Source organism: Chiloscyllium plagiosum, unplaced genomic scaffold (assembly GCF_037043375.1).
Source record: "Chiloscyllium plagiosum isolate Xiang-an unplaced genomic scaffold, Cpla_swu_hap1 HiC_scaffold_8, whole genome shotgun sequence".
In the NCBI taxonomy this organism is placed as follows: domain Eukaryota; kingdom Metazoa; phylum Chordata; class Chondrichthyes; order Orectolobiformes; family Hemiscylliidae; genus Chiloscyllium; species Chiloscyllium plagiosum.
This window is the reverse complement of record NW_028270146.1, coordinates 106,101,480-106,116,538: the sequence shown is the minus strand read 5'-3', so window position 1 is coordinate 106,116,538 and position 15,059 is coordinate 106,101,480. Positions and strand designations below refer to the sequence as shown.

Sequence of the window (15,059 nt, the reverse complement as noted above, 5' to 3'; positions counted from 1 at the left end):
TTTGGTTAAGTGAGGGTCTGTATTCAGTGAGTTCCACTATTCACTGGTATCTCTACAGAGTACCTCAGCTGAAGCTCCCAGACTGGGCTATCCCAAGGTCATCTCAGGTAATATACAAATGCAGGTTTTCACATTGAAAGAAGGTTGCATGCATATCCCTGTATGTTCAGAACATGGATACGTCCCAAGTCTGTAAACATGACAAACGTGACTATTTCAATGTTATGGACATCAGCCTTGAAGAGATTAGATTAGATTAGATTACTTACAGTGTGGAAACAGGCCCTTCGGCCCAACAAGTCCACACCGACCCGCCGAAGCGTAACCCACCCAGACCCATTCTCCTACATTTACCCCTTCACCTAACACTACGGGCAATTTAGCATGGCCAATTCACCTAACCCCTGCACATTTTTGGATTGTGGGAGGAAACCGGAGCACCCGGAGGAAACCCATGCAGACACGGGGAGAATGTGCAAACTCCACACAGAGAGTCGCCTGAGGCGGGAATTGAACCCGGGTCTCTGGCGCTGTGAAGCAGCAGTGCTAACCACTGTGCTACCGTGCCGCCCATACCTTAGAACGGCTCTTGCATGAGAAAGATGGTTTTTTGGAAGTCTCAATGTCCAATACATTTGCAAAAAGCAGAAGGTAAATACATGTGTGATCTAATCACGCACACATCTTCCTTTATTACTTCATCAATTCTCAGTCCATGGCCATCACTGTTAATGTCAACATTTATTACCAATCCCAAGTTACTCTCAAGAAGGTTGATGCTTCAACAGCTGCAGTGTCTCTGGTGTAGGTGTGAGGAAGGGAGTCCATCAACATTGACCCAGCCAAGGTGACGCATTCCAATGATGATGAGATTCTCTGACATCACTGCAAACTAAAGCTGGAGCTCTTTCCCACTCACACTACCAGGAAGGAGTCTGGAGGGAAGTTTCAGGGATTCTGGCTCTGTCGAAATTCCTTTAACCTTGGCAAGGGAAATTAAACTCTAACACTCTGGTTTGATTATGACTTGTCACTTTGCCGGTTAGACAGCAACATCCTGAACAAAATCTGTCCAAATCAGTGAAAGCCAAAAAAATTAACAGTAAAATTTCTTCTTGAAGCCATCTATTCAAACCTTCTCCAATGTGATGGACGGTTATAGGTATATACTGCAGGGCAAGAGTTATAACTGGGGGAAAGGTAATTATGATGCGATTAGGCAAGATTTAGGATGGATAGGCTGGGGAAGGAAACTGCAGGGGATGGGCACAACTGAAATGTGAAGCGTATTCAAGGAACAGCTACTGTGTGTCCTTGATAAGTATGTACCGGTCAGGCAGGGAGGAAGTGGTTGAGCAAGGGAGTTTACGAAAGAAGTTGAATCTCATGTCAAGAGGAAGAAGGCGGCTTATGTAAGGATGAGATATGAAAGCTCAGTTAGGGCGCTTGAGCGTTATAAGTTAGTCAGGAAAGAGCTAAAGAGCGAACTAGGAAGGGACATGCAAACTCATTGGTGGATAGGATCAAGAAAAACCCAAAAGCTTTCTATGGCTATGTCAGGAATAAAAGTATGACCAGAGTAATATTAGGGCCAATCAACGACAGTAGTGGAAATTATGCATAGAGTCCAAGGAGAAGCAATAATTGAATATTTTCCATCGGTATTCACACTGGAAAAAGACGATATTGTTGAGGAGAATACTGAGATACAGGCTACTAGACTAGATGGGATGGAGGTTCACAAGGACGCAGTGTTAGCAATTCTGGCAAGTGTGAAAATAGATGAGTCCTCTGGGCTGGATGGGATTTATCCTAGGATTCTCTGGGAAGCCAGGGAAGAGATTGCAGAGTCTTTGGCTTTGATCTTTATGTCGTCATTGTCTACAGGAATAAAGCCAGAAGACTGGAGGATAGCAAATGCTGTCCCCTTGTTCAAAAAGGGAAGTAGAAACAACCCTAGTAATTATAGACCAGTGAGCCATACTTCCGTTGTAGGTAAAGTGTTGGAAAAGGTTAGATGGGATAGGATTTATAATCATTTAGAAAGGAATAAATTGATTAAGGATAGTAACACGGTTTTGTGAAGGGTAGGTCATGCCTCACAAACTTTATTGAGTTCTTTGAGAAGGTGACCAAACAGGTGGATGAGGCTAAAGCGGTTGATGTGGTATATGGATTTCAGTAGAGCACTTGATAAGGTTAAGGTTCCCCACGGTAGGCTAATGCACAAAATATGGAGGCATGGAATTGAAGGTGATTTAGTGGTTTGGATCAGGAATTGGTCAGCTGAAAGAAGACAGAAGGTGGTGGTTGATGGGAAATGTTCATCCTGGAGTTCAGTTACTAGTGGTGTACCGCAAGGATCTGTTTTGGGGCCACTGCTGTTTGTCATTTTTATAAATGACCTGGATGAGGGTGTAGAAGGATGGGTTAGTAAATTTGCGGATGACATTGAGATCGGTGGTGTTGTGGATAGTGCCAAAGGATGTTGTCAATTATAGAGGGACAGAGATAAGCTGCAGACTGGGCTGCGAGATGGAAAATGGAGTTTAATGTAGTAGTGTGTGAAGTGATTCACTTTGGAAGGAGTAACAGGAATAAAGAGTACTAGGCTAATGGTAAGATTCTTGGTAGTGTAGATGAGCAGAGAGATCTCGGTGTCCAGGTACATAGATCCCTGAGAGTTGCCAACCAGGTTAATAGGGTTAAGAAGGCATACGGTGTGTTAGCTTTTATTGAGAGAGGGATTGCGTTTCGGAGCCATGAGGCATGTTCCAGCTGTACAAAACTCTGGTGCGACCGCACTTGGAGTATTGTATCCAGTTCTGGTCACTGCATTATAGGAAGGATGTGGAAGCTTCGAAAAGGGTTCAGAGGAGATTTACTAGGAATGTTGCCTGGTATGGAGGGAAGGTCTTATGAGGGTGAGGGACTTGAGGCTGTTTTTGTTAGAGAGAAGAAGGTTGAGAGGGGACTTAATTGAGACACATAAGAAAATCCGAGGGTTAGATAGGGTGGACAGTGAGAGCCCTTTTCCTCAGATGGTGATGGCTAGCACAAGGGGACATAGCTTTAAATTGAGGGGTGATGGATATAGGACAATGTCAGAGGTAGGTTCTTTACTCAGAGAGTAATAGGGGTGTGGAATGGCCTGCCTGCAACAGTAGTAGACTCGCCAACTTTAAGGGCATTTAAATGGTCACTGGATAAACATATGGATGTAAATGGGAAGAGTGTAGGTTAGATGGGCTTCAGATTGGTTCCACAGGTCAGTGCAACATTGAGGCCGGAGGGCCTGTACTGCACAGGAATGTTCTATACTCTTGTTTCAATTTTATTTCAGGACAATGCTCAATAATGTTAACAAGGTGATTAATCACTTCCAGAGTCTCAGCTTAACAGCCACTACAGAAGTGACCTGGAATATACTGTGTCTAATTGAAGGGGCAGTAAGCAGAACTTTCAAAAGAGAACTGGAGTAATGCACTAGTGCATTAAAAGCAGTGGGCCAGGGCTAAATGGATTGTGCTTTCAAGGGCTGACACCAGTATGAAGGACTGAATAGCCTGCTTTGCTACGTGATTCTGCAAAACTCAAAGAAGTTTTTTGTTTTTATTCACCTGACCATTGTTGGTTGGCCAGCACTTTATTACTTATCCCCAGTTGCTATTGTTTAGTAAGTTGTAGACACTTACTCAAAGAGGGAAATCAGTGGGGCATCTGCCCCATGTGACAACAAATAAATCTTATTGAGTTGGCAAAAATCCTTAACTGTTTTCGAATCCTTTAATGTTTTTATTCCCTGTTCGTCCACCCGCCTAGTTCGTTAGAACTGAGTTGGAAATAAAGTGTTGAAATTACCGTGACAAGTTAAGACTGTCCAGCTGAACGAACTACTGATCCTCTGAAGTACAAACAAAAATCCATTCATTTTTGAAAAAAATTAATGAAGGCCCTGTTTTGTGGTGGTTTTAATTGCCTCAGTTAGGGTGCATTTCTTAGGATTTTAAACTTTAACTAATCTGACACTCAGTTGGCTTAACTCCGGATCTCTGCTTACTGCTGGGATGCTATAAATTGTGGAAGTTTCTCAACTGGTTTTCGAAAATGCTCTCAGATCCAGCTGTGATCTCATCCAGAACTGGATTTACCAAAAGCGATCACAGGCTGGTCTGTTGTTCACAAGAATAAGAGGTACAGTTAGTACGTTTTGCAGATGACACCAAAATTGGAGGTGTAGTGGACAGCGAAGAGGGTTACCTCAGATTACAACAGGATCTGGACCAGATGGGCCAATGGGCTGAGAAGTGGCAGATGGAGTTTAATTCAGATAAATGCGAGGTGCAGCATTTTGGGAAAGCAAATCTTAGCAGGACTTATACACTTAATGGTGATGTCCTAGGGAGTGTTGCTGAACAAAGAGATCTTGGAGTACAGGTTCATAGCTCCTTGAAAGTGGTATCGCAGGTAGATAGGATAGTGAAGAAGGCTCTGGATTAGTGGTGCTGGAAGAGCACAGCAGTTCAGGCAGCATCCAACGAGCAGCAAAATCGACGTTTCTGGCAAAAGCCCTTCATCAGGAATAAAGGCAGTGAGCCTGAAGCGTGGAGAGATATGCTAGAGGGGGGTGGGGGTGGGGAGAAAGTAGCATAGAGTACAATGGGTGAGTGGGGGAGGGGATGAAGGTGATAGGTCAGGGAGGAGGATGGAGTGGATAGGTGGAAAAGAAGATAGGCAGGTAGGACAAGTCATGGGGACAGTGCTGAGCTGGAAGTTTGGAACTAGGGTGAGGTGGGGGAAGAGGAAATGAGGAAACTGTTGAAGTCCACATTGATGCCCTGGGGTTGAAGTGTTCCGAGGTGGAAGATGAGGCGTTCTTCCTCCAGGCGTCTGGTGGTGAGGGAGCGGCGGTGGAGGAGGCCCAGCACCTCCATATCCTCGGCAGAGTGGGAGGGGGAGTTGAAATGTTGGGCCACAGGGCAGTGTGGTTGATTGGTGCGGGTGTCCTGGAGATGTTCCCTAAAGCACTCTGCTAGGAGGCGCCCAGTCTCCCCAATGTAGAGGAGACCGCATCGGGAGCAACGGATACAATAAATGATATTAGTGGATGTGCAGGTAAAACTTTGATGGATGTGGAAGGCTCCTTTAGGGCCTTGGATAGAGGTGAGGGAGGAGGTGTGGGTGCAGGTTTTACAGTTCCTGCGGTGGCAGGGGAAGGTGCCAGGATGGGAGGGTGGGTTGTAGGGGGGCGTGGACCTGACCAGGTAGACACGGAGGGAACGGTCTTTGCGGAAGGCGGAAAGGGGTGGGGAGGGAAATATATCCCTGGTGGTGGGGTCTGTTGGAGGTGGCGGAAATGTCGGCGGATGATTTGGTTTATGTGAATGTTGGCAGGGTGGAAGGTGAGCACCGGGGCGTTCTGTCCTTGTTACGGTTGGAGGGGTGGGGTCTGAGAGCCGAGGTGCGGGAATGAAGAAGGCGTTTGGTATGCTTTCCTTTATTGGTCAGAGTATTGAGTACAGGGGTTGAGAGGTCATGTTGCAGCTGTACAGGACATTGGTTAGGCCACTGTTGGAATATTGCGTGCAATTCTGGTCTCTTTCCTATCAGAAAGATGTTGTGAAATTTGAAAGGATTCAGAAAAGATTTACAAGGATGTTGCCAGGGTTGGAGGATTTGAGCTGTAAGGAGAAGTTGGGCTGGGGCTGTTTTCCCTGTAGTGTCGGAGGCTGAGGGCTGACCTTATAGAGGTTTATAAAATCATGAGGGGCATGGATAGGATAAATAGACAAAGTCTTTTCCCTGGGGTCGGGGAGTCCAGAACTAGAGTGCATAGGTTTAGGGTGAGAGGGGAAAGATATAAAAGAGACCTAAGGGGCACCTTTTCACACAGAGGGTGGTACGGGTATAGAATGAGCTGCCAGAGGATGTGGTGGAGGCTGGTACAATTGCAACATTTAAGAGGCATTTGGATGGGTATATGAATAGGAAGGGTTTGGAGGGATATGGGCTGGGTGCTGGCAGGTGGGACTAGATTGGGTTGGGATATCTGGTCGGCATGGACGGGTTGGACCGAAGAGTCCGTTTCCATGCTATACATCTCTAGGACTCTACAACTGACTAACTAGTACTGTGTAGACACCAGCACCGAAGGGATTTTGTAACGCTTCTGCCTCGGACTCCACTTCTTCACATCCTCATTCGGGTTTCTAGCCCAGCATCTCCAAGACGTGAAGATTAATTTCACGGACAGTGTTGCAAAGAAAAAAAGTCAGCAATTAAAAACAGAAACTTGGTGAAAGTACCCACCAGGTCGGGAGACACCTGTGGTGAGAGATACAGAGTTAATTTCTCAGGGGGAGACAGGAAAGGTGGAACTCGGAACACAAACACTCTCTGACTGAATAGTGGAGCAGATCCGAAGGGCTGAATGGCCTCCTCCTGTCTTGTCTTCCCCAGGGAGCAACGGGAGTCAGGTCACTGAATATATTCAAGGCTGAGAGAGGCAGATTTGAGGAAGTCGAGTGTTACGGGGATAGGCAGGCAAGTTAGGGACACAGAACAGTACGGTGAGCCATGGTTGTATTGAATGGCAGAGGGTCAAGGGCCTTCTCCTGGTCTTACTTCTTTATGGTTTTTTTTGTCTTTTAAAAAATATGTTTTGTTAACTCCTCTCCCCCAACACCTACTGTCCGACGTACTGAGTATTTCCAGCAGTCCAACTCAGTGTTAAAATGCCCAAGTTTCCTCCCTGATGCAAACTCAAGGATGCCACTGTGTTGTGGGAGCAGCCATTACTCCCAGCGTGGCAAGAGGGATGAGGCCCTGAAGACAAAACCTTGAGCAAGTTAGGAAATAAGTTTGAGAGCAGGGCGCACCAAAGTTCTCCTCCGTAGATTACTCCCAGTGTCATACTGTACAAGACACTGGTGCGGCCGCACTTGGAGTATTGTGTCCAGTTCTGGTCACCAGATTATAGGAAGGATGTGGAAGCTTTGGAAAGGGTTCAGAGGAGATTTACTGGGATGTTGCCTGGTATGGAGGGAAGGTCTTATGAGGAAAGGCTGAGGGACTTGAGGCTGTTTTCATTAGAGAGAAGGTTGAGAGGTAATTGAGACATAGAAGATAATCCGAGGGTTAGATAGGGTGGACAGTGAGAGCCTTTTTCCTCGGATGGTGATGGCTAGCACGAGGGGGCATAGCTTTAAATTGAGGGACGATAGGTATAGGACAGATGTCAGAGGTAGGTTCTTTACTCAGAGAGTAGTAGGGGTGTGGAATGCTCTGCCTGCAACAGTAGTAGACTCGCCAACTTTAAGGGCATTTAAATGGTCATTGGATAGGCATTTGGACGAGAATGGAATAGTGTAGGTTAGATGGGCTTCAGATTGGTTCCACAGGTCAGTGCAACATTGAGGGCTGAAGGGACTGCACTGCACTATTTTGTTCAATATCACACACCATTAAAAGGAAGAACAGGATCCAGTAAGTCTATGGTTGTAGAGATGTGGCAGGAGCAAGAGCTAGAAGATTCCAGGGGAATTGGTCCTGGTTTTTTTGGAAACATAGAAATTACAAGCAAGAGTTGGCCGTGACTCCTGATGAAGGGCTTTTGCTCAAAACGTCGATTTTACTGTTCCTCGGATGCTGCCCGAACTGCTGTGCTTTTCCAGCACACCAGAATCTGGTTTCCAGCATCTGCAGTCATTGTTTTTACCCATTCAGCCCTGCTCTACCATTCAATGTGGTCATGGCTGATCATCCTACTCAGTCCCCCGTTTCCACCTTCTTCCCCATACTCTCTGATCTCTTTAGCCCCAAGAAATAGATCTAACTCCTCGTTGAAAATGTGTGTGAATTCCCTCTCAACAGATACCCTGGCTGGGGGTGAGGATGGCGGTTGCTAGTGCTGTTGCAGGAGCTTTAAATTAGCTGGTTAGAGCAAGGGGAGGCAAAGGCTAGAAAATGGACAGTAAAAGAAAGTTTGCTTGGAGATTAGTGGTGTGTATGAAGGAGTCAAGTGATTAAGTAGATGAGGTTGAGAGCCATAGGTAGATGCATGCAAGTGTGGTTTTCTTTACTGAAGGAGGGCCAGGATGCACATTTGACAGTCTTGGTAATCGGGATAGAAAGGGGAATACAAAAGAGAGGAGAGGTTTCATGAGAAAGAAGGTTTGCTCGAGTGGTTCAGGAGGGTTTAAACTAGTATGGCAGGGGGGGTGGGAACCTGAGCTGTACACCGGAGGTGAGAGTTGATGGAGATGAGGCAATAGCAAGAGGAAGCGCAGCCTGTAGGAAGGAATTTACTGGGAAAGAACCAAGGGATCGGTTAAAGTGTGTTTGCTTTAATGCAAGGAGTATCGGGAATAAAAGTGATAAGCTTAGAGCATGGATCAGTACCTGGTGTTATGATGTTGTGGCCAGAACAGAGACGTGGGTTTCTCAGAGGGCAGGAATGGTTGCTAGATGTTCCAGGGTTTAGAGCATTTAAAAAGAATAGGGAAGGGGTGGAAAAGAGGAGGGGGGTGTAGCACTATGGACTTCAGTAAGGCATTTGATAAGGTCCCCCATGGTAGGCTTGTTCAGAAGGTCAGGAGGAATGGGATACAGGGAAATTTAGCTGTCTGGATACAGAATTGGCTGGCCAACAGAAGGCAGCGAGTGGTAGTGGAAGGAAAGTATTCTGACTGGAAGTCAGTGGTGAGTGGTGTTCCACAGGGCTCTGTCCTTGGGCCTCTACTCTTTGTAATTTTTATTAATGACTTGGATGAGGAGATTGAAGGATGGGTCAGCAAGTTTGCAGATGACACAAAGATTGGAGGTGTCGTTGACAGTATAGAGGACTGTTGTAGGCTGCAGTGGGACATTGACAGGATGCAGAGGTGGGCTGAGAGGTGGCAGATGGAGTTTAACCTGGATAAATGCGAGGTGATGCATTTTGGAAGGTCGAATTTGAAAGCTGAGAACAAGATTAAGGATAGGATTCTTGGCAGTGTGGAGGAACAGACAGATCTTGGGGTGCAGGTACATAGATCCCTTAAAATGGCCACCCAAGTGGACAGGGTTGTTAAGAAAGCATATGGTGTTTTGGCTTTCATTAACAGGAGGATTGAGTTTAAGAGCCGTGAGATCTTGTTGCAGCTCTATAAAACTTTGGTTAGACCGCACTTGGAATACTGCATCCAGTTCTAGTCGCCCTATTATAGGAAAGATGTGGATGCTTTGGAGAGGGTTCAGAGGAGGATTGCCAGGATGCTGCCTGGAATGGAGGGCTTATTTTACGAAGAGAGGTTGACTGAGCTCAGACTGTTTTCATTGGAAAAAAGAAGGAAGAGAGGGGATCTAATTGAGGTGTACAAGATAATGAGAGGCATAGATAGAGTTGATAGCCAGAGGCTATTTCCCAGGGCAGAAATTGTTAACACAAGGGGTCATAGTTTTAAGCTGTTTGGCGGAAAGTATACAGAGGGATGTCAGATGCGGGTTCTTTACACAGAGAGTTGTGAGAGCGTGGAATGCGTTGCCAGCAGCAGTTGTGGAAGCGAGGTCATTGGGGATATTTAAGGGACTGCTGGTCATGCATATGGTCACAGAAATTTGAGAGTCCGTACATTAGGTTTACCTCACATGAGGATCAATGATCGGCACAACATCGTGGGCTGAAGGACCTGTTCTGTGCTGTACTGTTCTATGTTCTAACCACAGGAAGAATAGGTGTAAGGATCCATCAAATGAGACTATACAGGTCGGACCAGGGACCATCAACTCAGCAATCGCCTGGAAGGGAGCAAGCAATAGATCCCAGGTCACTCAGAGGGAGATAGATGAGTAAATCTGAAGGGCAATTGCTAAGACATGCAGATTTACCTGGATGTTGCTGGGAATGGAGGGTTTGAGATATAAAAATAGATTGGGAAGACTAGGATTTCTCTCACCCCATTCTTAGGAGGATGAGGGGAGGCCGTATTGAGGTTTACAAAAGCACGAGTGGCATAGAAAAGGTGAATTGCAAAATTCTTTTCCGCTAGGGCAAGGGAATTCAAAATGGATACAATGATTAAAAAAACGTTTGGATAAGTTCACAAATAGGAGAAAGTGAGGTCTGCAGATGCTGGAGATCAGAGCTGGAAATGTGTTGCTGGAAAAGCGCAGCAGGTCAGGCAGCATCCAGGGAACAGGAGAATCGACGTTTCGGGCATAAGCCCTTCTTCAGATTCCTGAAGTTCACAAATAGGAAAGGATTGGAGGGATATGGGTCAAACGCAGGCACTTGGGACTAGTTCAGTTTGGGGATGTGGACAGCATGAACTGACTGGGCCAAAGGGTCTGTTTCCATACTGTATGACTCTATGAACAAAAAGGCAACAGGAATTTCCGCTACCTACCCGACTGATGAGCTGAGACAATGCAAACAGAATTAGCATAAGGTGTGGAATTCTTCAAATTTATTCAGAAGACAGTGTTTTTAATCCCAGTATGAGGCAAGCCAATGCGAGGGCCAGTTCCAGACTGGATTTAGTGAACCATTGTGTGCAGTTAGGAAGGGATGTCAGTAAGACGGCTTTGTGGGGGAAAGCATTATTTATAGAGAGATAGACTTGAAAAGGGCAGATTATGTTGACACTGGTGCACTGTACATTGCAGGACAGAGACTCACCTGAGAGGATGTGGACAGAGAGAATGAGATCAATGGTACCCCTCAGGCTCAGACATCCATCTTTGCTTAGAACGGAGTGGCTGAGGCAGGGCAATTTAAAGATCTTTACTCGATCGATTTTCGATACAGTGACAGCAAATCAAAAGTAAGACAGTCACCAAAATATTAAACAGGGAACTCAGGGGAAGCATCAGGGAAATTGGATTGTGTACCTACCCCCTCCCACCCACTCCCCCCCACCATTAGCGGGACAGAAAGATAAGGTAGGACCATATAACACAGGAACAGAAGTAGGCCGTTTAGCCCATTGAGTCTGCCCTACTATTCCTTGATGTCACGGCTGCTCTGATAATCCTCAACTCCCCGTCCTTGCCTTTTCCCCATCGGCCTCCATTCCCTTGCTGATTTAAGAACTGTCTCCCTCAGCCTTGAATAAACTCAATGACCCAGCCTCGCCAGTCCTCTGCGGTAAAGAATTCCACAGACTCACTCCCCTCCGAGAGACAGAATTCCTGCTCGTCTCCCTGTTTTAAATGGGCAACCCCTTACTCTGAGATAATCCCCTTCTGGTGCTAGACTCGCCCACAACCTTTCTGCCTCTCCACCGTCCAGTCCCCTAAGAATCTTGTATGTTTCAATAAGTATCTTCGAAACTCCAATGAGTACAGGCCCAACCTCGTCAACCTCTCATCGTGAGACTGTCCCTCCAAATGGGTATTAGCCGAGTGAACATTCTCTGGACTGTCTCCAACGCCAATCTATCTTTCCTTCCAGAGGCAACCCAAAACTGTTCACAGTATTCCAGCTGCAGTCTGACTAGTACCTTGTCTCGTTTTAGCAACACCTCCCTAACTTTTATACTCCACCCCCTTTGAAATAAAGACCGGCAGTCCATTTGGCCTTCCCTATTACCTGATGAAGGGCTTTTGGCTGAAACATCAATTTTTCTGCTCCTCGGATGCTGTCTGACCTGCTGTGCTTTTCCAGCACCACTCTAATCTAGACTCTGATCTCCAGCATCTGTAGTCCTCACTTTCGCCTTCCCTATTACCAGCTGAACTTGGTGCTAGCTTTGTGAGATTCCTGGATGAGGACCCCTCAGATCCCTCTGTTCTTAGCTTTCTGCAGTCTTTCTCCATTTAAATAATATTCAGCTCCTCTTGCCCAAAGTGCATAACCTCAAATTTCCCCACATTACATTCCATCTGCACAAGGAATGCTTCCCTTTAATACTTGAGGCCTGGAATTTAGGAGCCAGGAGGATATAGATGAACCATATAAAACATTGGTTGTACTGTGGTGTGGACACTGCATCGAGTTCTCCTCACAGCATCATAGGAAGGAGCGATCTAATCAGCAAGAACACAGCGATCTACCAGACTGATGATGGAAATAGTTGAAGGGAAGACTGACTAGAAGTCAGCATTGGAAGAGGAGAAGCTGAGGGGACATTTAATGTGAGTTCGTCGAATTAAGAGGGGCTTGGATCAGCTGGGAAGGAGGATCTGTGTTCCTTTTATGGGGTTAGTGCGGGCATACATCTAAACTAGTTAGCAAAGAATTGGAGGGCCATTAAGGAGTAACTTTAGTTCCACCCAGAGTGTGCTGGGAATCTAGGAACCAACGCCTGAAAAGGTGGTACAGCAAAAACCCTCATACCTTGAGAAGATGGGACATGAAGTTAAAGTGCGGTAAGCTGCCGGGCTATGGCCCAAGTTGGGTAAACGGTGATACACACTGGACAGCTCTTATGACTGACACCGACATTTGGCCACATCTGTGCTTTTCCACACTTCTACAAATTACAGGAACATTTACAAAGATGGTTATCGTTTTCGTTGAAGTCTCATTGATTGGTCAGTCATACCGGGACTGAGGTTCACGGTGAGAAACGGCCGCTTGACTGGATTATTTCTGACTGCCAATCAGATTGTGAAGCATCTGTTTGTGTTCCAATCAGTGTGGGGAGGCGGGGCAAGGGGGCACCAACGGTGGGACTCTGGGGATGGGGCTGCCGGTGGCAGTAAGTCATGTGATCAGCAAAGAGACTGGGCAATCTCTACCTGAGCCCAAGTCTAAAGGGAAGCCAAGTCCATGAAGGGTATATCTGTGAGTCAACTGATGGGAAAAATGATTGGGAATGAAGTAGAAAAGGCTACGGAGAAAAGGGAGTAGGATGTCATCTGTTTGTGTAAGATTGTGCCTTTGGATAGCTTCAGCAGCATCCATACTGAGTCATGGTGAACTTCCCATGCAGTTGTTCCCTCTCAGTTGTGTTTAGCCAGCAACTGTGCAACTCTCCGACGACTCCTTCATGTAACCTCTGTCGGGGGAGGGGGTGGGGTTGGGATGGTGGAGGGGGAATATATTTACATACATTCAAACCCCACCCTGCCACCACGCCTCTGATGTCCATACAGGGTGACTGGAGGAGGGGTGGGGGTGGGGTCGGTGTGCAGTGTCACGTAATCTGCAGCCTCTCCCACTGCTGAGTGCCGAGCTCAGGGTGACAGGTGCTGGTCCCCACCCTCCCAGACTCGCTGTCCAGGCAGGCGCCAGTTATCAGCTGCTGGATGGCCAACCCCTTCAGCTTCCATTTCTGAAACAACCAACAGAGACGTGGTTACACACGCTTTGTAGCTATGTGGCACCTCGAGACGGGCCGCGGTCACGTTTCACAACGCCAGGCTTCTCGTTTCACAGAATCTAATTGACGCCCTCCCTCCCTTCCCCACATGCCATGCCAGGATCCCAACTCGTGTTGCCCAATCACGAGTGCGACTCCCCATCCCCTGTAATGGCCACTCTGTACCCTTACTGCATCTCACTGTTGTAAGGAAACGTAGAAGCCAATTCCAAGTACTCGCATGTCCAGCTGAATTCATGTAAGAGAGGATAAACATTACCAATGCTTTCGAGAGAACTCCCCTACCTTTCGGTCAGCACGTCAGCTTTTAGGTCAAGCTGACGAGGTGGTTCAGATCAGTTCTGAAGGAGTCATATTAGACTCGAAACGAGAATGCTGTTCTTCCCTCCGCCGAAGCTGAGTTTCTCCAGCATTCCCCGGTTTTATTTCAGACTGGCGGCTCCTCATTTTGAGAAACTGACTGTAAGACGGTTCCTCTGACAATGCAGCACTCCCTCAGTCTGACTGGTGTGCTCTGGAGTGGGGCATGAGCCCAGAACTTTCTGACTGAGGAAGGACAGCCTCATGTATTCCTCCTGACTGCAGCGATCTCTGATTATCCAGTTCACATATACGCTTCATGGTCTTTTAAATTAGAAGTGAGTGTGTAAAACATTGGGTAAATTTTGATTCTACTCTTTGGTTGTGAAATTCTTGGCAGATGGTCACTTGGGACAAGTCATCCTAGACTCCTGATGAAATACCACCCTTGGTCCTAAAACCCATTCAGACAATTTTTGACTTGTTAGTGTATATAATATTATACCATGCAAGTTGTTAGAGAATAGAGAAAGGGACTTGCTTCAATGCAATACTTGGTGTTACAAAGGTATAAGGGGTACCGTACCTTTAAGAGAGTTAAAAGCTAGCAGAACTACCTGACACAGAACTAAGTGTTCCAAACAAGGGAACATCGCAACATTTGGTCAAACAGCTAGATTAACTGGGTTGGCTGAAGATGACAAAACAAATTCAAATTCGGCCAATCAGTTTAAATTATGCCCCAATATACTAACCACCGACCCAGTTTGAATTGAGTATATTGACAGTATTAAAAACCAATGGCACAATCCGATGCTTTGGGGGTATAAAACCAGGACAAATTGAACAGTTGGGAGGAGAACTTCCACCAGACCAACAGCTGTAGACTGCTAGTCAGAACTCTCTGAGAGGTGCCTGTCTAGAGAAGGAGTTTGCCCAGAGAAAAACCTCAACACTGAGCTGGAAAGCAAATCTACCAAAGAAAATAAAGAGAAGATTTGAGAGCTGGCTGGTTTTAAAATTTGAATTTTTGGTAAATCTTAATCGGGTGTTTTATTAGACTAGCGTTGTACAAGAGAAAGTAAAAGATAGATTAGAGGAAGGAGTTGTAAATAGTTGCTAGTTAATTATTCTCTGTTATACCTTAAGAAATAAAGTTGTTAAGTTTTACTTTCAATAGTTCTTGGCCTCTTGGATTTTCACAGATTATTTCATGGAATCAATCTTTTCTGTTTTGTTGGTTTTAAATTAAGCAGGAGGGTTTACCCCCGTGTCGTAACAGCTTGGGGGCTCGTCTGGGATTTGACCTTGGGACCTCTCGTAACATAGGTTTCAGGAAAGCTACGTTTTAATGGGGAGGTGATGGCCTACTGGGGTGCTATCGATGGCCATTAATCCAGCCCCCAGGTAATATTCTGGGTACCAGGGTTCAAATCCTGCCATGGCAGAATTTTA

At 46.2% G+C, this 15,059-nt stretch overlaps 1 protein-coding gene across 1 annotated transcript in view; it reads right to left on the bottom strand.

Moving 5' to 3' along the window:
• Positions 1 to 664: 664 nt before the first annotated feature.
• LOC122554034 (polypeptide N-acetylgalactosaminyltransferase 16-like) overlaps positions 665 to 15,059 on the bottom strand; it is a 119,871-nt gene continuing 105,476 nt past the window's right edge. The window contains exon 14 of the mRNA XM_043698521.2: positions 665 to 13,256. Within this exon, the coding sequence (XP_043554456.2) occupies positions 13,119 to 13,256 (138 nt within the window). The 3' untranslated portion in view covers positions 665 to 13,118. The remainder of the gene's footprint in view (positions 13,257 to 15,059) is intronic.